At 42.5% G+C, this 25,762-nt stretch overlaps 1 protein-coding gene across 2 annotated transcripts in view; it reads left to right on the top strand.

The window, feature by feature from the left end:
• tnfaip2a (tumor necrosis factor, alpha-induced protein 2a) overlaps nt 1-22,370 on the top strand; it is a 103,595-nt gene extending 81,225 nt beyond the window's left edge. For both annotated transcript variants that reach the window (XM_084320872.1, XM_084320871.1), the window contains one exon: nt 18,580-22,370. In XM_084320872.1, the coding sequence (XP_084176998.1) occupies nt 18,580-18,729 (150 nt within the window). In that variant the 3' untranslated portion in view covers nt 18,730-22,370. The remainder of the gene's footprint in view (nt 1-18,579) is intronic.
• The last annotated feature ends 3,392 nt before the right edge of the window (nt 22,371-25,762 follow it).

Here is a 25,762-nt window from a genome sequence, read left to right as displayed (position 1 = left end):
ACAGTACATGGGTACCTTGGTTGCGTAGTGTATCTTGTAGACCAGGCCCATTGCAAGTTGCTGTACTCTGTCGTCTACTCTAAGCCATCCTAGGTTGTCAAAGTGGGCAGGGGTGAGGTGGGTTCTAGGAGTCAGGTCAAGCAGTAGTCTGACTAGCTTGTTTTGAGATGTTTGTAATTTGTTTTTTAGTGCCTTTGAGGTGCTTTGGTACCATGAGGTGCAAGCATAGTCGTAGTACCCTTGAATGAGTGCTCCTGCTAGAGTCTTCAGGGTATTCTTGTTTACCAGAGAGGAGATCCGGTACAAGAATCGAGTTTGTTGGTTGACTTTTTTTATTACATTGGATGCCATTTTGTCACAGGAAAGATTAGCCTCTAGGATGGAACCCAGGTAGGTAATTTCATCTTTCCTTGTGATAATATTGTCACCCACTGTAACCGAGAAGCCGTCGGTCTTGCTGAGTTTGTTATTTGAACCGAAGAGAATGGACTCTGTTTTGCCCATGTGTAATGATAGTTTGTTGTCGGCGAGCCATATGCAGATTTTGCCTAGTTCCGAGCTGAGGGCTTTTTCAACCTGTAACTTGTTCTTGTCAGAGACCAGCAGGGCTGAGTCGTCCGCAAACAGGAACAAGTTGCAGTCACAAGCTGACGACATGTCATTTGCATAAATTAGGAATAGTAGCGGTCCTAGTATGCTTCCTTGTGGAACACCACAGCTCACTGTGAGGGGGGGGGATAGGGTACCGTTTACCTCCACCATCTGTTCCCTCCCCTCCAGGTAGGATTGTATCCAGCTCACTGATAAACTATCAAAACCAATTGCTTTTAGCTTGTCAATCAGAATGGTGTGATTGACAGTGTCGAAGGCCTTTTGTAGGTCCAGCATGACCATGCCGCAGTATTTGCCCGCGTCCACCTCTTGTTTGATGTGGTCGTTCAAGTAGAGAAGGCATGTGTCAGTGGAGTGGGATGTTCTGAAGCCAGATTGGAATTCGTAGATTAGATTTTTTTCCGTGAGGTACTTTTCGATCTGTTCGTATACTATTTCGAGATGGATGTAAGGATAGAAACAGGGCGGTAGTTGCCCGGGTCTAATTTGCTGCCCTTTTTGTGCAGGGGTGTTACTCTCGCAATTTTGAAGTCCTTGGGGACGTGTCCCTGTTTTATGGAGAGGTTTATTATGTGTGTGATGACTGGGGTGATGGCTGCTGCCGAGTCTCTGAGGAATTTGGAGGGGATGTTGTCATGGCCAGTGGCCTTGTTTGGTTGGAGGGCGCTCAGCTTTTTGAGTACCTCATCTGTAGTTACCATTTCCAGTTTGAAGTCGTCTTTGTGGACGCCTAGGTTCTTGTAGTATGCTACTATGTGTTCTACCCCATACTGCCCTGAGTGGGAGGGTAGTTTGTTTACCAGTGTTGTGGCTATGTTTGTGAAGAAAGTGTTTAAGTAATTGGCTACATCCAGCTTGTCTGTGATGAGCGTGTTGTCCGTTTTTATGTTTATGTTTGAGAACCTGGTTTTAAGTTTTTTACTGCAGCCTAGTTGATTGTTGAGTAATTTCCAAAGTTCACGTGGTTTATTTTTGTTTTCCTCGGTTTTGTCGTTGATGAAATTTTTTTTAGCAGTTTTGATCATGGAGTTTACGTCATTTCTTAGTCTGTTTCTTTCTAGTTTGAGTTCAGTCACGTGGTCTTGGAGTTCACTGCTCGTGCTTTTGGTAAGCTTTGACTGGCTTTTACGAAACTCTGAGCATTTTTTGTCTCTGGCTTTCATAGCGGTCAGTATTTCAATGTGCATCCATGGCTCAGCGCGATTTTTTACTCTGGTGGTTCTTAGGGGGGCCATGTTGTTTAGTATTGATGAAAATTTGGTTTTGAAGCCAAGCCAAGTTTCTTCAACCAGTGTACAATTGAGTTCATCTGACCAGTCCAGACTCTCCAGTTCAAGGTTAAAGGCCTCGCTAGAGTAGGTTTTGAGGTCTCTAGATGTGACTGTTTTGTGACAGCCAGCCTTTAGTTTTAGCTTTTTGCGGGTACAGAATATCATATAATGATCACTTAACCCACATGCTATAACCCCTTTATTGGAGATCTTGGACTTGTCAGAGGTCAGTATGAGGTCAATGGTAGTCTGAGTTGATTCACATATCCTTGTGGGTTGGGTGATTAGTTGGCTGAGGCCGTGCAGATCACAAAACCTATTGAAGGATTTGAAGACGGGTGCATCTTTTTGTTGCATATCCGTGTTCCAATCCCCAATAAGAATTTTTTCCGCATCCTCAGCTCCAGCTAAGCACACATCCAGAGTATCATAAAAGCCAGTTTGATCTGGCGGTCTGTATATTGTGCCGACTAGAACAGATTTTGCCCTTTCAAATAAAATTTCCACCCATACGGTTTCAATTGTCTCATGATGAAGGTCAGTACGGGTAATGAATTTGGTGTCCTTATGCATGTACATACAAACACCACCTCCATACTGGTTTCTGTCATTACTGTAAGCACGATTTGGAAAACGGGGCCCAATGTTTCAAAACACTACACATCATTAGTACAACCACACACACAATAAGCAGAACACCTCAGATCATTTGCTAAATTAAACACACTTGTAAAAACTATACACTAATCTATAAAAAACCCATTTTACCGTTTTTTCACAATTGCTAAAACACATTTCACAAAACTGACCTCCCTTTTCACAAAACTCAAAACACATGTGTCATATGACTTACTGTAATTCTGTTTGAACCAGTTACACACTGCTCTGCTTACATAACCTAAAACACTTTTACGTAGCAATTATACTTAATAATCAATAATAATAATAATTCATTTAATTTATAGAGCGCTTCTCAGTAACCCGATGTCGCTGACAGTAGGCAGAGAGAGAGAAAAGAAACAGAACCACAGGGGAAACGGGGAACAATATGAAATATACAGTAACATAGAGCCACAGTAACAAATGAGTACTGTAAGTGAAGTACACAGAGAATGTGCCAATATACAATAAATTCACCAAACACTACACAAGACCAATGCTGCAGACTGATGAAAATATATTCCTACCAAAATCAATCAACATGTCAACATGGACAACAAAACATATGTGATATGCACACTACAGTAGCTGTAAGCTCAGCAAATATCAGACACACATACTGTATCCAGTACAGGTTACAATTACAGTGGTTACAATCACAGACTATTTTAAGAAATGAAAATAGAGTACAGAAAATACTAGACATTATCTGTTTGCCTAGCTGGGTCTGGCCAGAGAATTTATGGGACACTGGGACATGTTTTGTTGTGATTCTCCATGTTGACATGTTGAGTGATTTGGGTATATGGAGAGAATAATTTTTTTTATATATATCAGTCTGCATCATTGGTCTTGTCTCCAGTGTATATTTGCACATTCTCTTGTGTACTTCACTCTCCTTCAATTTTGGTTGAACACAGGTGAACTCACCTGCTGCATCTTTACTGTATAGTGTATTTATATAATTTACATACTATTCCTATGAAACACAGAAATCTATAAATGCCCAATACATATATTTTGAGAACAGATAAGAAGGTTTCTGAAAATGTGTCCTGGCAGTTGTGAAACTGTAAAAAGAACATTCTCACACTCTGAACATTGTGTCCACAGCGTTATTATCTCTGTGTCGTCCACTATCAACAGCTGTCATGCTGTAATGATGCATAGTACTGTTTACATTTTTGCAGGCATTGAGAGGGATTTTGGTGTCAAAGTTTGCTTTTGAGCATATGGGCAACTGTTTTGGTGTGATAGTTTGGTTTTGAAACGCGAATGTTAGGTTTTGTGTATATAGCTTGAGAAAAGTGTTTTGTGTTTAGAGTTTTGGGGAAAAGGAGGGCAGTTTCATGGAATGTGTTTTAGCAATCGTGAAAAACTAGTGGGAGATTGATTGATTGATTGAAAACTTTATTAACAGATTGCAGAATGGGTACAGTACAGTACAGCTCAATACATACAATTGTTAAGGGGATGCAGACCAGAGAAAGACTTTCGTCTTGTTTACATCAGGGTCCCCCATTTTCAATTCATCATAACATATATGACATGCACGACATACAGTCAGATAGACAGTACTGCTACATCTATACATTTATGACATACCAGATTTGCAAATACAGTACTGTTTGTGATACAAAAAGAGTCCAGAAAAGAGAGTATATACATTTGACGTAGAAACTACATTGGAGGAGGTTGGGTAGGTGGGGTGGGGTTGAGTGGGGGGCAGGCCACGTGAGCGGATCGGCGCGGGCGAGAAATCCGCTCTTCGCTCTTTAAAGCTTGGTCCGCTCCGCTAATCGCTCATGTTGACCCCGCCCCCAAGTCGCTCACCGCTCACCTTGAATCGAGCACTCCCCGCGCCACATCGCTCGGCAGATTTTTTTTTTTTTTTTTTGGAGCATGGTGTAAATTAGCTCAAACTACAACAGTCTACACCCCCTGGGCCCCTTAACAATTGTTTGTATTGAGCCGCATTGTAATTGTACCCATTCTGCAATGTTAAATAACGTTGTTTATCCATTCACTAGCTCTATTAAGCGATGATAGCTAGCCTAGCCACAATGCTATGGTCGCTGCCATTAACGTTAGCATGTAAGCTAACGACAACAACAATGGCGTCAAAACTTTTTCTAACAGGATGTGAGTGATAAAGCCTGAACAGGATATCACAGGTTCACCCTTCTCATTGGTTGAAAATGGCCTTCATGTTTGTACATCGCCATCTGTTGCTTTGGCATTGTACTACATGTATATTACATCAGTGTTAAACCACTGTGTGAGCGGTCCGGAGTGGATTGGAGCGGAGGAGAACTCTCGCTCCGGACGTCGCGCCGACCCATTTTAAAACCCACTCCTCGCTCACGTCAAAACCACGCGCTGCGTCTCTACTTTTCGTAGCTCCATTTCTGCAGACCCATCTCTGATTGGTTGAGCCCATTTCTGCAGACCCCTCTCTGATTGGTTGAGCCCATTTCTGCAGACCCCTCTCTGATTGGTTGAGCCCATTTCTGCAGACCCCTCTCTGATTGGCCGAGTGCGCGCATGAGCCGCGACAAGCTCCTCTAGCTTCGAAACTCCGTTAAGCTCCAGAGAGAGAGGCTGAAAACCCACAGTTCTTGGCCGACGGATGGGAGCCGAATCCCGGATCCGAGTTTTCTCATGAATACCCCCAAAACATGGAGGTCGCGAACGCAATTTATACGCATGGAAGTATTGATTACGCCATAACGAATCATTACAAAAATATACCGTTAACTGGAATATGTTGTGTGTGCCTTTACACATATGTTGGATTATGTAATTGGCTTGTCATTAAAAACCAATAATAATCGCTCGCATCCCGGCTTCGCTGACCAGAGCTCTCTCAGATTCAAAGTTTTAATTGCAGCCTGGAACATACATGTTTCGGAACCAATGTGTAACTAGACAGTTACAATATAACATTTATATTAATTAACCCAGTTAATGCCTTAAGAGTAAGAGTCTGGTGGTCAATGTCACCTCGGATTGCTACGGAAAAGTGTCTTACTAATAATAACTAATTCCTTGGTCAATAGAAGTCTCTGTGATACTTTCTGAATATGATTTGGGAACATCAAATGGGCAGGGTTATAATAGAAGAAAGACAGTGTAAACAATATAATTAACTCTGACTATAATAATGAGGAAAAATAAACCGGATACACAACAAGGTGCATGAGATGAGGTTATATGTAGAACATGGTACAGTTACAGTAAGTGGGGAGTGTAAACACTAAACAGTGATCTAAACAGTTTCTGACAGCTGGGCTGTGTTGAACTTGTCACGCGAAATAACGTTATGTGAATAAACCGCGGAATAACAACGTGTTATAATAATATAATGTTTTTTTTTTTTTTTTTTTTTTTTTTATTATTACAAAACTTATTAAAAGTCAGTACTCAACACACACTGTATAATGAAACTTTCAGTAAAGGTAGTTAAAATATATGCAAGTACAGAAACAGGATAAAACAAAAATAGTCAATAATAACATTTTAACCGTATACCGTGTATATCCAGCGAAGTTACAATTATATAAATGTTAGTATATAATATACCCCTAATACCTATTTTCTAAAACCCTACACACATATGCTCCAGCTCAAACCCCCCCCTCCCGGACCCCCTCTTGGATAGTACCTCCATTATCCCTCCCTCCTAACCAGACATCACCATTATAGGCTAGCTTTTATTCTCTCCACCACTTCTAACCACATTAACATTTTGGATTCATTGAGCCCCAGAATTCTTGCTGTTGATATTTCTTGATATATCACATCGAGATATGTAAGAAACCACACTTTCCGGCACATTTTTTCCGGTTGAAACCAACGTGATGCAATCAGTTTTTTAGCTACTGTGATACCCGATAAAACCAATCTTTTTAGTTGTGGGTTCACTGCAAACTCAAAAACATCATTCAATAGCATTACCGCGGGGTGTACAGGTATATTCCAAAATACGAGTATTGATAATTGTTGGGACACATCTTTCCAGAATGCCTTAACTGGTGGGCAGTCCCAATACATGTGCATAAATGTTCCTTCGTCCCCATTTGTACATTGGGAGCATTTGGAGTCTTGTATAAGCCCCATTTTGCACAGCCTTATAGGAGTCAAGTATGTCCTGTGAATATAGTTCAGATTGATTTGTTGATGATCCGGGTTCCTTGATGTAAGTCGGACATTTGCCCAGGCTCCTTGCCAATCAAAGTCATTTTCCAGGTCTGGTATATCCCTCCTCCAGACATTGTCTAGTTGAAGGGTTTCGTACGAGGACGTTAGTAATTGATAATAAAAACCTGATACAAAACCTCCCAATGTATCTCTTTCATAGAAAAATTTGTGGTATCTGTGGTGTTCAATTGGTATGTGTAATGGAACACCGTGAGATCTCATACAAAGTCGTAACTGTATGTAAAAAAGCCATGTGGACTCGGTGAGGTTAAACTTTATGCATATTTCGACATAACTACAGAGGCCCTTGTTATTAAAAATATCCCCTAATGAGTGTATGCCTCTTTCTTCCCATACAGGGAATCTTATAGGTCGTTTTCCCATTAAGAGAGCATTGTTATTGAATATGGGAGTGTGATTATGCCATACTTGATGGTTAGGAAATTTCCTTTGTGTTTCCCGCCATGTCCTGATTGCATGGGTTATTATTGGGCCAAATTCTCGCTCACAATGCTTGATTGAAAGTTTAGTGTATGCTATGTCTTTCAATCTCTGTGGGGCTACTATGTTTTCTTCTAATTTTCTCCAAGATACCAAAGCCTCGGGGTCAAACCATATCTTCTTCAATGGTCTTAATGTGAAGGCATTAAAATATTGTAAAAAATCTGGGACTGCCATGCCACCGTCTGCTTTACTTCTCTGTGCGGTGGATCTTTTTATGCGAGGTGGTTTGTTATTCCAAATAAATTTGTATGTGGAGGTTTGTAATCTTTTCCAGTAGCCCTCTGGAGGAGGTAACGGAAGCATTGAGCTGAAGAAATTGATTCTTGGTAATACATCCATCTTAACTATTGATACCCTTGCCTGTACTGAGTTTTTAAGTTTTGCCCACCTGTCCAGGTCGTCCTTGATTTTGTTCTGTATTTTTGTGTAATTGTGCTTCACCGTTTGTCTTATGGTGGGAAATATTTCCACACCCAAGCATCTGAAATGTTTGACCATGGGTATCGCACCTGGGAGGGTTGTCTCTTTTTTTGCACTGGTGTTAAGAGGAAGAAAAGCCGACTTAGGCCAATTTATTTTAAATCCCGATAAATCACCAAAGTTCTCTATCAACTTGAGTATAAGCGGCAATGTGTTGTTGGGGTTTTGCATGAACAATATTACGTCGTCCGCATATAAACTAATTTTATGATGTGTGCCCTTGATTACTATTGGTTCTATGTGTTGGGATTGTCTTATAAATTGTGCTAAAGGTTCTAATGATAGATCGAATAGTCCGGGACTAAGAGGGCAACCTTGTCTGGCTGAGCGCGATACCGGAAAGATATCGGAGATGAATGTGCCTGTTGTAATCCTGGCCGATGGGTCCTTGTATAGTACTTTAATCATATCAATGAAACCTTTTCCTAACCCCATCCTTTCCAATACTGCCCATAGAAACGACCATTCCAACCTGTCAAATGCTTTCATAGCATCCAGGGATAGTATCGCCTTAGGTGTGATGTCCTCTTTGTCTGTATCTAGTACGTGCAGTATTCGCCTTATGTTATCATTGATCAGGCGACCTTTTATGAAGCCTGTTTGGTCCGTATGAACTAAAGACGTCATATGCTTTTGCAATCTGATGGCTAATATCTTAGAGTACAGTTTGACATCGGTTCCGAGGAGGCTTAAAGGACGGTAACTACCGCATTCAGTGGGGTCTTTGTCTTTTTTGTGAAGAACTGAAATGAGTGCGGTATTTTGGTGTTCAATGAAGCTTCCCTCTTTGACTGAGTATAAGATCATATTTAGTAATAAGGGTCCAAATATGTCCCAGCAAGAAATGTACATTTCTGATGGGATACCGTCAATTCCCGGAGCTTTGCCGTTTTTCATTCCGGATATGGCCTTCTTGAGTTCTTCTAATGTGATCGGTACTTCTAACTGTTTAGCGTCTTCATCCGTAAGTTTAGGGAGAGTAATTTGATTAAGATATGTGTCTAATTTGTCTTGATCAAAGGTCGTTTCTGAGTTATATAAATCGGAGTAGAATTCTTTGAATGTATCGTTTATTATTTTGGGTTCTGTTACTAGAGCTTGTTGTTTCCTAATGGCAGTTATATCTGCAAATTTTGCATTAATTCTTAGTCGCATGGCTAATAGGTGACTAGGTTTAGAACCTTGGAAGTACTGCTGTTGTCTAGTGCTGCGTATTTGCAATTCCGATTTTTGTCTGTACATTGCTTTGATCTCTGTCTTTAGAATGTTAACTTGGTTATCTAGTCTAGTAGAGTTGTTGTATTTTAAAGAATTAAAAAGCGTTGAGTAAAGCGTTTCCATTTCAGACAGTTTTGTGTTTTGATTTTTGCGCAATATGGAGGTAAATCTATCCGAGAAATCCTTGATCATATTCTTTACCGACATCCATAATATTCTGGGATCTTGCACCGAGTTAGCATTATCTTGTAGGAATACTGTGAGAGCTTCTTTAATTTGTGTAATGAATTCCTTGTTGTTAAGCAGCATCGAATTAAAACGCCATCTTGGGGCCCGGGTAGATAGTGTACCAAATGTTGCTTTCAGGATTAAGTAGCAGTGATCTGATAGCGCATTGGGTGTCATTTCCACTTCGTATTTATCAAATATTCTCGGGGATGCAAAGACGTAATCAATTCTGGATAGTGTGTTGTGTCTCGCCGAACGACAGGAGTACTTGCGGGTCATGGGGTTAAGTGAACGCCATAAATCAGTTACTCCTGTTGATTTCGACCAATCTTTTAATGCTTTAGATGAATTCTTTTGTTCGCTGGAGAAGGAAAGGTAAGTTTTGTCCATCCTTGGGTTCCAAATGGCATTAAAATCCGCACCTATTACTGTATATATGAGTACTCGGGATGGTTTAACATTTCTCCTGTTAGTGAAGTGAAGAAACCCACTTCGTACAAATTCGGGGCATATACCGCTGCCAATGCAATTTTCCTGTTATTGTGTATAATCCTAGCTATAGTTATGCGCCCCTCAGCATCCGACCATACCCCTTTCAATTCGATATTTAATTTGCGTCTGACGACTATGGCTACCCCTCTAGTTCTCGTAGCAAAAGAAGAGTGACCAATATTATGGTATATGTTATCCGCTAACGTATTTATGTCTCCCTCTAAAATGTGCGTTTCGCTTAATAGAGCCACGTCCACATGTTCTTTTTTCATCAGTGTAAGCACGCTTTTGCGCTTGTGTTGTTTGTTTATCCCACCGGTGTTCCATACCATTATATTCAAACTAGCCATAGTCTATGCATGTTTTCGTGTAGTTTTTGGTAATGTTTCTGGAGTATGAAGCTACAATAGATGCACATCCAATTAATGAGGTCCCGTTGAGAGCTGAGCTTAAAAACATATATATATACAAATAAAAATCCCCTATTTTCCCCTCTCCCAGAAAGTCGAACATGCCTGTGTTCCAAGAACACATCCTCCGCGATTGACTTTCTCCCATGGTCCACCGGATTGCCCAACCTGAGCATTGTAATCCTAATTTTCCTATGCTCATTGCCATAGGATCTAACATTTCCATTCTATTGCAATAGAATGTCGCTTTTGGTCTTGCACCTTCCCTTACTGTAATGAAGTATTGTGATAAATAACCTAAAGATAAAAATAAAAAATAAAATAAAAAGAGAATAAACCTTTATCGACATATTCCTTTGAACCCTCCACCAACGTGTGGGGGGAAAAAAAAAGGAAAAGATTGTAGATCAATATTGACACCTTAATGTGAAGAACATTGGAAAAGAATAATGTAAGTTAAAATATATTTAAAAAATATATAGTAATATTGACACCTTAATGTGAAGAACATTGGAAAAGAACAATGTAAGTTAAATTATATTTAAAAAATATAGAGTAATGAGAAGAAAAAATTAAATAAAATAAAAATCAATGGAAAGATATAGATAAGGAATAAGAGATAATTATCAACGTGGAGAAGCCACTAGAACCGATTTAACTGATTAGATAAGATAGAAAAGCAGCGCCTTTTAGCGCTTCAATGTGCCTTTAATGGAGTGATTACTTAAATTGTTAGAATAACCTTGCTGTGCTCATACGTTTATGTGTGGATAATTTTAAAGTATTATTAAGGGCTGATTGCACTTCGTTTAATTTATTATCTGCTATGTGTATGCACACCGAATGTTATTGTTAGAGTTGTATGCTTCGTTGTCATGGTGCCTTATATTCTAGAAGGTTGTAGAATATACTAGTGCCTAGACTATTTTACATTCCAGAATGATCTAAGAGACCCAGGGCATTTGAGCGATAAACCCAGAATATTCCAGATAGATCTTTTTGCATTGATATTTATTTGTCCCCTCAGAGACCAGAGACTGAAATTATAATGTATTATGAAACGTATTATACACAGTACACTTTGTTATAGACGACTTGCATATCGTTTGCTACTTTGATGAACACAACAATGTCATTCCAACACTGGTGGAATGACCTCATTGATGAACACAATAAAGTCATTCCAACACTGGTATATATTTAGAGAGAGGCTTAACTGATTCCGGCATTTTCGTCATGCTTTGGGTTATTTTCTGCATTTTGATTCAGGAAATCCTCAGCTTCAAAGGGTGTAAATGGACCTGACCTGCGGCCGTTATTGCCCAAGTATGATAACAGCGCCGGATATGCTAGCCTTGGCTTGTAGCCGGCTATGTACAGCTTTTGCATCACATCTTTGTATGGTTGACGTCGGATGATGGCCTCTCTGCTCAAATCTTCGTAGATAAATATTGGTTTATCACCATACTTCAGCTTCCCACGTTGGTTGCGAGCATATTTGATGATTTCATCCCTTGTTGTAGTTTTCCGCAGAGTGACAATGATGACTCTCGGCCCGTTGATATTTTGCCCCTGGGAACCAATTCTGTAAACTTGTTCCACTTCTGGCACTTTGTTTGGATCGGAGTTTTCCAAAATCGTTGATAACTCTTTTGGAAAGTTGATGTCATCGCAGTTCACTGATTCATCAAGCCCCACAATGCGGATGTTATTCCGCCTGTGGTAACGATGGGTTTCTAGTTGCCTCTCCATCACTTCGTTTTTAAGCAATTTTATTTCCCTCCGGTATTCATCTTTCACTTTTTCCATCTCTTCTCCCAACTCTGTCATGCTACCTTCGTTCGCCTTGACTGCTTTTGTGTTTTCTGTCACCGAAATCTCCACTGTCGTGATTCGCTTTGACTGTGCATCGATCGCTTTCTTGACTTCTTCTAATTTCTCATCGATGCGATCGAATTTAGCCTCGATGCGATCGAATTTAGCATCGACGTTTGCCTCGAGCGCCTTGATGTGTGTAATCTGCAGGTTAGACTGTTCTACCATCTGTTCTTTCATCAGGTTAGACTGTTCTACCATCTGTTCTTTCATCAGGTTAGACTGTTCTACCATCAGGTTAGACAGTGTGTTGAAATCGGGTGGATTTCTGCTTTCTTCAGTTGGCGGCATATGGTAGATAGATGCAGTGACGTTGGAATCCATAAATCTGGCTGCTCTCCCTTTCACGGAGCTTGAATCTGTACCTTCTTTTATGTTGGTCTCTATTGACTCTCTTTCGGGGACCGTAATCGATGATCCCGGTAAGTTGTCCTCTTCCTTCTCCTCCACGGAGCTTGTCGCCGTCGGCTCAGAACCAGCGACGGTTAGGACGCGTCTTTCTCGTTTTTTTACGTCCTGCGCCGTTGAAGTTGCCGTAGTTATTTTCTCTGCCTTCTTTCCACCTTTAACCATATTGTCTTTTGATATGGTTAGTAGAGGGTCTTAACAATACATACGATGTGGTCTATTCTCTTTCTTTACTGTCCAAATAATGTTTTTAAACGAAATTAGCGTTAGTGGGAGCGGAGCAATTGCAAAATGCGTGTGCTACATGTTGTAACACATGTTATATAACGTTACAATGTACAGTTTCTGACAGCTGGCTGTGTTGTGAAATGTGCATAACGTTATGAATAAACCGCGAAGTCACGCGAAATAACGTTATACGCGAATCTGGTAGTACATTTCTTTTTATCTTCTTGATATGATAACATTACATCCGCCTTTTATCGCGTGACGAGCTAAACCAATCAGAGAGGGGCTTCGCTCAAATGGGCTCAACCAATCAGAGAGGGGTCTGCAGAAATGGAGCTACGAAAAGTAGAGACGCCTCCGGGCTCCGCGTGTATCACTTCCGCAACGGATTTAGTCGGATTTCGGTTTCCGGGTTCGCCTGATTGGCCGCGACGGCCACGTGACACGCCCCCGCGGCAGCGGCAGCGTTGCCGCTGCGAATCAGTCAGAGCAATATTGTCGCGCCATCTTCTGAGTGCAGACGCTGCTGTTTAATCACTTTTCCCACTTCAATGACAGAGCTGCTGTTTAATGCTAACTTTTCCCACTTCAATGACAGAGCTGCTGTTTAATAATATTGTCGCGTTGTGGAAAGCAGGATGAGAGAGCGTAGATTTCAGTGTGTATCATTTAATCATTTATCATTTAACATTTGACAGGCATACATTGTTGTCATACAGAAGTACAGAATACTTGTATCCAAAATGCTTCTTACTGTTACTGTTAGAGACTGTGCTAGACAAGATAAGTATGAAATAAAATAGTATAGCATGTAAAATAGAAGTAAAAATAGAGGTCACGCTGTTCAGTATAGACATATGTACAATGTTCGATGCAGAATAGAAGTAACTGAGTTACCATACAATATACTATGCAATGTACTAATATACAATACGCTATAGTGCAAAGCAGAAATGTAAGGTGTACGAGTTGCAGTGCAAATGCTTCTTACTGTTGAGCTCCAGAGACTGTTACTGTACCATACAATATACTAAGCAATGTACTAGTATATAATACGCTATAGTGCAAAGCAGAAATGTAAGGTGTACGAGTTGCAGTGCAAATGCTTCTTACTGGCGCGCTCCAGAGACTGTTTTTTTTTTTATCCACTTTTTCTCCCATTTCTATATTTTTCTCCCATCCCAATTTCGTATCATCCAATTCAACCCTCCCCTGTCACGAACGCTGTTTCTTGCCTCCCACAAGCTGGGTGCAATGTGGACTAAGTCATACATAGCACAAGTCCCCTCCGGTACTTGAGGTAACAGCAGTCGCATCTTTTCACCTGCGCAGCTCGATCTCTCAGTGGCGAGGAGTAACGCGTGGGACACTTCCGACACTTCCTGATTCTACTGCGCAGGCGCACCAACCGACATGTAGGAGTCGCTGTCCACAACGCCCGATCCCCACCCATCAGTTTCCCACCCCCTAATACGGCCAATGTGTATTAGTATGAACGACCAGCTAAACTGAAAGCAATGTGGAGCACTGGGCTCGAACAGGCAAGCCCAGCGTCTCCGTCATTCGTGGCGAGCGCCTTGCCCACTACGCCACGTAGCCGCCCCCCAGCGCGCTCCAGAGATTGTTAAGCATTTTGGATAAAAGTATTCTGTACTTCTGTATGACAACAATGTATGCCTTTCAAATGTTAAATGATAAATGATTAAATGATACACACTGAAATCTACGCTCGCTCATCCTGCTTTCCACAACGCGACAATATTATTAAACAGCAGCTCTGTCTTTAAAATGTTAAATGATAAATGATTAAATGATACACACTAAAATCTACGCTCTCTCATCCTGCTTTCCACAACGCGACAATATTATTAAACAGCAGCTCTGTCATTGAAGTGGGAAAAGTGAGCATTAAACAGCAGCTCTGTCATTGAAGTGGGAAAAGTGATTAAATAGCAGCGCGTCTGCACTCAGAAGATGGCGCGACAATATTGCTCTGACTGATTCGCAGCGGCAACGCTGCCGCTGCCACGGGGGCGTGCCACACGTGTCACGTGGCCGTCGCGGCCAATCAGGCGAACCCGGAAACCGAAATCCGACTAAATCCGTTGCGGAAGTGATACACGCCTCCGCTCCCCGCGCCGCTCACGCGCCGCTCACGTGCACTGGTGGGGGGGGGTGACTGTACATTGGAGGTGGTTGGGGGGTGGGGTTGGGTGGGTGGGGGACACTGTACAACTGTACATGCAAAACTACATTGGAATATTGACAACCGTACTTGGTCATTTACTGTACATTGGAGGGGGTTGGGTTAGGACATTTACATGGGCCAGTTTCGAATTGCAGTCTCCCGTAGGTGTTCTTTGAGAGTGGTTTTGAAAGTGGGTAGTGATTCACATTCCTTTACAGCTTTGGGTAGGGCGTTCCACATTGATGTGGCATAATTGTGAAACGTGTTTAGTCCCTTGTTTGAGCCAAATCTTATCTTGTAGACCAGGCCCATTGCAAGTTGCTGTACTCTGTCGTCTACTCCATCCTAGGTTGTCAAAGTTGGCAGGGGTGAGGTGGGTTCTAGGAGTAAGGTCAAGCAGTAGTCTGACCAGTTTGTTTTGAGATGTTTGTAATTTTGTTTTTAGCGCCTTTGAGGTGATTTGGTACCATGAGGTGCAAGCATAGTCATAGTACCCTTGAATGAGTGCTCCTGCCAGAGTCTTCAGGGTATTCTTGTTTACCAGAGAGGAGATCCGGTACAAGAATCGAGTTCGTTGGTTGACTTTTTTTATTACATTGGATGCCATTTTGTCACAGGAAAGATTTGCCTCTAGGATGGAACCCAGGTACTGTAGGTAATTTCTTCTTTCCTTGTGACAATATTGTCACCCACTGTAACTGAGAAGCCGTCGGTCTTGCTGAGTTTGTTATTTGAGCCAAAGAGAATGGACTCTGTTTTGCCCATGTGTAATGATAGTTTATCAGCGAGCCATATGCAGATTTTGCCTAGTTCCGAGCTGAGGATTTTTTCAACCTGTAACTTGTTCTTGTCAGAGACCAGCAGGGCTGAGTCGTCCGCAAACAGGAACACGTTGCAGTCACAAGCTGACAACATGTCATTTGCATAAATTAGGAACAGTAGCGGTCCTAGTATGCTTCCTTGTGGAACACCACAGCTCACTGTGAAGGGGGGGGGGGATAGGGTACCGTTTACCTCCACCATCTGTTCTCTCCCCTCCAGGTAGGATTGCATCCAGCTCACTGATTGACAAGCTAAAAGCAATTGGTTTTGATAGTCTATCAGAATGATGTGATTGACAGTGTCGAAGGCCTTTTGTAGGTCCAGCATGACCATGCCGCAGTATTTGCCCACGTCCACCTCTTGTTTGATGTGGTCGTTTAAATAGAGAAGGCATGTGTCAGTGGAGTGGGATGTTCTGAAGCCAGATTGGAATTCATAGATTCGATTTTTTTCCGTGAGGTACTTTTCTACCTGTTCGCATACAATTTTTTCCATGACTTTCGAGATGGAGGTAAGGATAGAAACAGGGCGGTAGTTGCCTGGGTCCAATTTGCTGCCCTTTTTGTGGAGGGGTGTTACTCTCGCAATTTTTAAGTCCCTGGGGACGTGTCCCTGTTTTATGGAGAGGTTTATTATGTGTGATGACGGCTGCCGAGTCTCTGAGGAATTTGGAGGGGACGTTGTCATGGCCAGTGGCCTTGTTCGGTTGGAGGGCGCTCAGTTTTTTGAGTACCTCATCTGTTGTTACCATTTCCAGTTTGAAGTCGTCTTTGTGGACCCCTAGGTTCTTGTAGTATGCTACTATGTGTTCTACCCCATAATGCCCTGAGTGGGAGGGTAGTTTGTTTACCAGTGTTGTGGCTATGTTTGTGAAGAAAATATTTAAGTAATTGGCTACATCCAGCTTGTCTGTGATGAGCATGTTGTCCGTCTTTATGTTTATGTTTGAGAATCTGGTTTTAAGTTTTTTACTGCAGCCTAGTTGATTATTGAGTAATTTCCAAAGTTCACATGGTTTGTTTTTGTTTTCCTCGGTTTTGTCATTGATGAAATATTTTTTTGCAGTTTTGATCATGGAGTTTACGTCATTTCTTAGTCTGTTTCTTTCCAGTTTTAGTTCAGTCACGTGGGCTTGGAGTTCACTGCTCGTGCTTTTGGTAAGCTTTGACTGACTTTTACGAAACTCTGTTTTCATAGCGGTCAGTATTTCAGTGTGCATCCACGGCTCAGCGCGATTTTTTACCCTGGTGGTTCTTAGGGGGGCCATGTTGTTTAGTATTGTTGAAAATTTGGTTTTGAAACCAAGCCATGTTTCTTCAACCAGTGTACCATTGAGCTCATCTGAAAAGTTCAGGCTCTCCATTTCAAGGTTAAAGGCCTCGCTAGAGTAGGTTTTGAGGTCTCTAGATGTGACTGTTTTGTGACAGCCAGCCTTTTGTTTTAGCTTTTTGCGAGTACAGAATATCATATAATGATCACTTAACCCGCATGCTATAACCCCTTTATTGGAGATCTTGGACTTGTCAGAGTCAGGATGAGGTCAATGGTAGTCTGAGTTGACTCACATACACGTGTGGGTTGGGTGATCAGCTGGCTGAGGGCGTGCAGATCACAAAACCTACTGAGGGATTTGAAGACGGGTGCATCTTTTTGTTGCATATCCGTGTTCCAATCCCCAATAAGAATATTTTCTGCATCCTCAGCTCCAGCTAAGCACACATCCAACACATCATAAAAGCCATTTTGGTCTGGCGGTCTGTAAATTGTGCCGACTAGAACAGTTTAGCCCTTTCAAATAGAATTTCCACCCATACAGTTTCAATAGCCTCATTATCTAGGTCAGTACGGTTAATGAATTTGGTGTCCTTATGAATGTACATACAGACACCACCTCCATGCTTGTTCCTGTCATTACGGACTATTGAATAATTCTCCAATTCTATTTCTGGGTCTGCTATTGATGAATCCAGTTTAGTTTCAGAGAAACATAGAATGTTTACCTTACAGCTAATAAACCGTTGTCTTATTTCTGCCAGTTTGTGTCTTAGGCTGTTTACATTTAGATGGAAAATATGTAGTCCGTTTTTGTTGAGACCGACGGGGGGGGGGGGGGGGGGGGGCTGTGTTGTTATTATTTGGTCCATGTGTGGGAGGGGGGGTGGGTGTGTTCTTTATCCTGTCCTGGTTCATCTGCTAGCGTCTGTGTAGATTCCGTCTTGATGCCCGGGTGGCGAAATTCCGTGGGGAGGGGGCAGGGGGCTGTGTTGATTCCATCACGCCGGCTCCCTGTGGTGATGTCTCGCTGACCGGGTGGCTTTCGGTGGGGGAAGGGTAGGGTCCTTTGGCTCCGGTAGTTTGCTGTGTTAGCCTGCCGGCTACCTGCGTCACCGTCGAGTTGATTAGCCCCGGTACCTTCTCTCCCGTCCCGTCCTCCCGTGTGTTCCTCTGCGGCGGCGGTGGATGTGTCGGGTGGAATGTAGGCAACCGAAGCCATCGTTGCGTCAGTCTCTGCATGAGAGAGAGAGATAAAGAAGAGACAGTGAGAGAGAAGGGAAGAGAGGGGGAGAGAGAGAGTGGGGTAGAGAGGGGGAGGGGATAGAAGGAGAAAGAGAAGGGGAGAAAGAGAGAGAGGAGAGGGGGATAGAGAGAGAGATCCATAGCGTTATTATTATCTCTGTGTCGTCCACTATCAACAGCTGTCATGCTGTCCACCGTGCTGGAGGAGTCTGTCCAGGCACAGTGTCTTACTGTTTATTGTGATGTGAGATAAATAAATTATGGTGATGATCACTCAAATCCAAGCAGGAAGTTGTATTCTTACTAGCTAACTAACTAACTAACTAACTTAGCTCTAAGTGGTATTAAAAAGATCTTAAAATGTCTTAAATGTAACTTGTTGAAACCCGCAGACACCCGCCCTCGGCCATGATGGACATGTCACAGTACATTTGCCGTTTGATTGACACCTGCTTTCCCTCTGCAGCGGCCACCACGTCTCTGCTCTGCTGTCCCTGAAGTCCAACCTGTCGGCCGCCAGCGTTCGCTCCATCAGGCAGAGTCTGGAGGCGAACCGTCCAGCCCTCGCCTCCACCCACTCCAGACCCTTCTTCTCCAAGGTCCCGGTCAAGAGTAGCAACGCGTTCGGGATGAAACCCTGAAGGAAGGAAGGGAAACTCCTGGAAGAACCCACACAGTCTCAGCCCTGAAGACCCTGGAAGAACCACACAGTCTCAGCCCTGAAACCCCTGGAAGAACCCACACAGTCTCAGCCCTGAAACCCCTGGAAGAACCCACACAGTCTCAGCCCTGAAACCCCTGGAAGAACCCACACAGTCTCAGCCCTGAAACCCCTGGAAGAACCCACACAGTCTCAGCCCTGAAACCCCTGGAAGAACCCACACAGTCTCAGTCCTGAAACCCCTGGAAGAACCCACAGTCTCAGCCCTGAAACCCCTGGAAGAACCCACACAGTCTCAGCCCTGAAGGAAGAACCACACAGTCTCAGCCCTGAAACCCCTGGAAGAACCCACACAGTCTCAGCCCTGAAACCCCTGGAAGAACCCACACAGTCTCAGCCCTGAAACCCCTGGAAGAACCCACACAGTATCGGTCCTGAAGGAAGAACCACACAGTCTCAGCCCTGAAACCCCTGGAAGAACCCACACAGTCTCAGCCCTGAAACCCCTGGAAGAACCACACAGTCTCAGCCCTGAAACCCCTGGAAGAACCCACACAGTCTCGGTCCTGAAGGAAGAACCACACAGTCTCAGCCCTGAAACCCCTGGAAGAACCCACAGTCTCAGCCCTGAAGGAAGAACCACAGTCTCAGCCCTGAAACCCCTGGAAGAACCCACACAGTCTCAGCCCTGAAACCCCTGGAAGAACCACACAGTCTCAGCCCTGAAGGAAGAACCACACAGTCTCAGCCCTGAAACCCCTGGAAGAACCCACACAGTCTCAGTCCTGAAGGAAGAACCACACAGTCTCAGCCCTGAAACCCCTGGAAGAACCCACACAGTCTCAGCCCTGAAACCCCTGGAAGAACCCACACAGTCTCAGTCCTGCGTTTACCGGGCTTTGGCTTCAGCAGAGCCGGCCCTGACCACTTTGGTGCCCTATGCAAGATTTTAGCCGGTGCCCCCCTTGCATCGCACCACCAATCGTTCATTCATTCAAACCTTTGTTCAACACTTCAAACCTCATGTTGAGTGTACATACAGAAATAAGCAAAACAAAACATAAAATCACACAGCATATAAAATCATAACAACAAAATGAGGCAAAAAGCAAGGATAACAAATCAATTAAAACACGTACAACTTGATTGACAAAGGTTGGAGATCAACGTTTTAAACTCTGCAACAATCTCAAGCTCAAGCTTTAACCTCTTAAGCTCGAGCGGTCCGGTACCGGTACAAGATTGACATCACGCCATAAATCTATCTCTACAGAATGTATGAATTAATGTTGCGTTTATTTTTTAAATGTAGCCAAGAGTAAAGTGAGTTTATAGATTTTTCTAAATATGAGTTAAAAAATATCTCTGCGCATCCCGGCAGAAACCGGATGAATTAGAGGGAAATAAAGATAGCTGTCATACATGTGTGTAGTCCTATGAACGAGGAGGCCCAGGGCTTTCGATGGGCTTTAGAATTTCATAAAACTACATTAACCAGCTTACACCAGCCCCTGTCAAATTTGGAGCAGTCTGGCGTGAAATCATTTTTAACGTTATTTTTCGTGAGTATGTCTCACGGGTCGAACAAACCTGAAGTTTATTGCCATAAAATAGAACGTAGTTTTCTGTGTACGTCTAGAAAAAAACGCATCTCAATCTGATGAAAAATGGTGGAGCATTTTTCATTACAAAAAAGTAACTGTACTCACAGTAGATTTAATTCACAGTATTTGCTGCCCTGCCAGGGGCACCTGGTGGTACTAAATCCAGATTGAACTCTGCCATTGGAAAAAGGAGATTTGGCCCGATCCATAGATTTATGACTGGGCTATAATAAGGTCATTTATAGGCCTGATGTTCTATATTCTATATTCATATTTAAAATGGCATGATTCAGTACTGTATCTACAAAAAAACCTGTAAATCATCTGCCCTTTATTCATTCGCTTAGATTTTGTGTACACTTGATCTCAAGAAGGTACTGAATCAGCTCAGGTGTTTCTCGTCTGGCCAATGTTTAAAAAGTATTATAATAATAATTTATATTCTCCTTTGGTTCATTACAATTTACTCAAGCCTAGTAACAGACACACTATTCCTGACACTAGGAATACATTCCCTGAGGTCCCTAGATGTCCCAAGATACCAAGAACATACAAATAGAACCTTGTAGAAGTGGAGCAATCTTCTATTTACTTGGGTATGTAATTTTAGGCGAATTTTCAGAAAATATGGCTAGGGGTTAAGAGGTTAAGGACGGTTGGAGTTATCATATTATTATGTTATGATGAATTGAAAATGGGGGACCCTGATGTAAACAATATGAAAGTCTTTCTCTGGTCTGCATCCCCTTAACAATTGTGTGTATTGAGCTGTAGCCTACTGTATTGTACCCATTCTGCAATCCGGTAATACAATTATCAATCAATCAAACCACTACTACTACTACCACTAGGATTAATGGTAGACTTTCACCTTTGCTATTGCTATTATGATTACTATTATTGCTCACATGCATACAAATGGGTTGTTGGAATTTGGACAAAGGTTCATGTGCGCCCTCACCTCAATTAGGCCTACTGTCACATAAATAACTCAGAGCTCCAGTGTTTGCATTTAGACATAGTCTGAGTAGGTGGAGGTGCATCACAATTTCATGCCAAAATGCTGCCCCCAGCTGCACCACTGCACCCATCTCAAGCTGGTTCTCTTTGAGCCACGATAAATAACAAATTGCCAACGAGTCTGCGCTTGCAACTCCATCGGCCGTGCTCCAGCTTGAAGATGGAGCCATCGATTTATTACAATATCATGTCACCTTGAAATAAAGGAAAATGCCTTTTGGTCATGGGAAGTAGGGTAGAAAATGGACAAAAACTAATTATGTACATTTCTAATTGAAAGCTGCACTATGGAACATTGGCTAATAGTAGTGAGAGGTAACTGGCCCCTGTTTAAACATGGAGGATAAGAGAAAACTGTGACAGTGGGCACTGATTTATATTTGTGTTTTATTCTCTAGAAATGAGACTGTAGTCTTTTACCGATTTCATGGCACTGGTCTTACCAGGCCAGAAGAGCTCATACAGACATTTTCACTGTGTTTAATGCATCGCTGTTACAAGGGTTTTCTCCTGTTCAGCCCATTTTAGTTTTCTAAATAAGCTATATTTTTTTATGAAAATTTTTCAGAATGCAAGTGTAATAATTCACTGAATCATAATTTCATAATAAAATTATGAATAAAATATTTAATAGCAGTCCATAAAACAGGATTATGGCATCTTGACAATCACCTGTCTGGATTGCAGTTTGGGAGCAGTGATGGATGAAGAGCCACCTCATAGCATAATTTATCAAGCATATTTTAGCGTTCCTCTAAAGAGATATAAAAAAAAAACTCTGACCTCCAATCTTCTTTTGGTTTTACGCAATAAGTCTATCGGTGTGTTGTATGTGTGTAGGGGCAGGTATATATAAGAATTTTTCTTCTTCCTGTTCCTTTCGGCCATGGAATTTGGTGAATTATATTAATATGTACTGTTGGACTGTGGTAATTCCATGTACGAATAAATAAATGATGATGAAGATATAGATCACCTTATCAGAATGAGTCTTTTTGCCAAGAGCACTGAACTAAGAAACATGATAATGGCTCTACTGGGTTGGATTGGGCTGATATAATTTCTCCCTTTTCACATTACATGCTTAAACTGGACAACTTTAAGCTGGATGTAAAAGAGTTATCGATAGTGTTGATCCTTTGTCTAGGTCTAGGCTGTTGAAACCCACCCTGGAGGGAGATAATTATGCTCTTGGCAAATGGTTCTGGTCAAACCCCCAGGCCTCTGGAAGCCTTTGGTGACCTATTTCAGAAGCATCCCGAGACACACAGCGCGCTCCCTCTCCTGCACATCACAATGCTTTTGTTCTCCAGACACACCATGCAAAGGTCTGCAGTTCTACACCCTTAACAAAAAGGGTGCTAAATAGCACTAAAAGTGGTTATTTGGCAGGGGCGGCTGAGTGGCACAGTGGGCAAGGCGCTCGCCACCAACGCAGGAGATGCTGGTATCGAGCCCAGCTCTCGGCGTTGCTACCGGCTTGGCCGGTCGTCATACTAACACAATTGGCAGTGTTAGAGGGTGGGAAAGCCGGTGGGTGGGGATTGGACGTTGTGGACAGCGACTCCTACAGGTCGGTTGGTGCGCCTGTACAGCAGAATCAGGAAGTATCGGGGGCAGTGTGAGCCTCCCACGCGTTACTCCTCGCCACAGAGATTGCGCTGTTCAGGTGAAAAGATGCGACAGCTGCCTCCTCGTGTACCGGAGGGGACACGTGATGCAAGGCTTGGTCCTCACTGCAGCCGACCAGTGGGAGGCATAGTCTAGCAATGTTCGAGACAGGAGAGGGGAGAATTGAAGGGAGAATTGGCGAGGCAAAATTGGGATGGGAGAAGGAAATAGAAAAATAAAGAGAAAGTGGATAAAAAAAACGTGGTTCTTTGGCTCGTAACCATCTACAAGCTGGTAGAGACGGGAACAAATTGTTAATGTATACTATTACTTTTAATTAACTTTTGTAATACTGTTGTAAATATATTGTTCAATTTCTAATTGTTCAATGTCCCCTAGTTAACCACTGCCCCCCCATATGGTCCTGTTGCCCATGCAGTGATTTCAAACTCACTATATAAACTATATAAACCAGTGTTGTAGTACTCGAGTCCTGGACAGATTTTCAGGACTTGTGACTTGACTTGGACTTGAGCACTGATGACTTTGACTTGGACTCAAGGCAAGCATTGACTGCATTCGGACTCGGAAGGTGCAGACGAGGACTCGGACTTGTTAATTGATAGTTTTTTTTGTAATAGGTCCTAATCATTTGGCATAAGATATTGATGGCTAGTATATTTGTTTGGCAATTGTGTGTCACAAAGCAAATAAACTCCCTTTTAAATGGTGACCGCTATGTCATTTATGGTTAGATTTTTTTTTTGTACGTCAGCTCTTTGACTGCCAGAGTGGAGTGGAGTTGAGGACTTTGACTCGGACTAGGGTAATGGGTACTCGACTCAGACTCCTTTGGTGACTTGGACTCGAACACTGGGGACTCGACTTGGACTCGAGATTTAGTGACTCCACTAGAACACTGCTATAAACTCACTATACTCATATCAAATATGACTAGACACCACCGACACGTGGAGAAGAAACACCTGACATGACACACCAGTATCCATTTCTTATTTATCTAAGCAAGATTACAAGTTATGTAAACAATTAGTGCTTCAGCAACAGAGTTAAAAATGAAACCTTAACACCGACCGTAAAGCACTGTTCATAATATTAAATATTTGCTTCAAATGACCGGATGTTTGGACAGTATATTGCAGTACAGTCTGTTATTGGTAACACTGTACAGTAAACCTGTAAAAGGCTACTACAGCATATTTCAATTGGTTTTCAGATTCAGCACATTTAAAAACGTGTTGTTTCACAACAGACCCCTGAATGAGCTTCACGTGGGAGGTTTGGTCATACACGGAATACAAGGGTCGTCCGTTCACACCGGCTCAACAGGGACATCAGCGGACAGTCTACAGAACTATTGCACAGAGATTTATACTGTAAAAGGAGTCTAGAGCAGAGCAATTCAAATCATACACAGCGGTCGTCACACGATCAGTCACGCACAAACAACACAACATGTTATACAGAAGCGAGGCAAAAAAGAAGAAAGAAAACGATCAACACAGACATTAAGCAGCGAGATGGTGAAAACACAGTATCAATACGGTACCGAAGGCTTCATCTCCAGATTGATCAACAGTTCCTGACTACAATGGCTGGGAACAGCGATTCAACCCGGTTGTTTTCTATTCATTCACAGATCCATCCTAATCCAATTGGGTGCTTTTATACAATACTGACAATGGGGAGAGATGACAAAACAAAGTTCACAGGAAACACACCTATCAGGAGGAGCGGCCAGTCACTTACTGATTACAACCTGTAGTGGAATGTGTACAGAGACTGGCTCTATTAGGACCATTGAGGGCTGATCAGAGATCAGTTTTGCCTTTGTGACTGCAGTCAATATGACCGTCAAGGATGCATGGTGGTCAGGTTGCCGTTGTTCGGGTTAAAGGTCGCCATCATTCAGAATGATCTGTATTCAGAATTCCAAACACCTCTAACATTAATACAGAACTTTGTGACGTCAGATCTGAGATCAGGCCTGATGAGCCTCAGACGGCTGAGGTCCCAGTGAAGACCTGCTGTCTCGGTCAGTGAAGCTACAGTAGTGTCAGACAGAAAGAACACATGAAACCCATCCTTCCCATTTAAACTGCATAATGATATTCAACAGGGCAGGGTCGATTTTTAAAGTATGCCCTAATGGAATTCAGTGGATTAAGGCTTGGTCTATAGTGAACTATCTATTCTAAATGTTTGGATTGAAACTCAGCTCTCTTCTGATTCCAGGCTTACAATACTACCACGGGGTGCCAGCTGGACTTACATCACATTAGTCAATAATCATTCCAACTGGGAATGTTTTATGTGTTCACTTTACACATTTCAGACTTTACAAAAAAAAATCAAAAAAATTTATCCAACTTGAAGCAAATAATGCTTAGTAACATTGAAAATGTTATTGATCTCTCTCAAATTCGCCCTCTTTCACAGCTGTTGCCTCCCTCATGAAGTTGACAATTGTGATTGGGGTATCAAGAAAAGAGGGTGGAGTTTGAGACAGTTCAATTGGACTTGGTCACTACAGAGACATTTGCATATTATACACAGCCACTTTCGCCGACTTGGCCAAAAGTCCCTGGAATAACCTCTACATCGAGGCCCACTGAAAAACATTATCAAACATCGTCAGTGCAGCGGTGGATAAGCAGTGCCACCTAGTGGTGAAATAAGATATGCCTGAAAGAAAACCAGCGTTACTCCTGTTGAGTAAGAGTGACAGTTCG

The sequence above is a fragment of the Notolepis coatsorum genome, assembly GCF_963971535.1.
Source record: "Notolepis coatsorum genome assembly, chromosome: 1".
Lineage (NCBI taxonomy): Eukaryota > Metazoa > Chordata > Actinopteri > Aulopiformes > Paralepididae > Notolepis > Notolepis coatsorum.
This window is presented reverse-complemented; position numbering and strand designations above follow the sequence as displayed.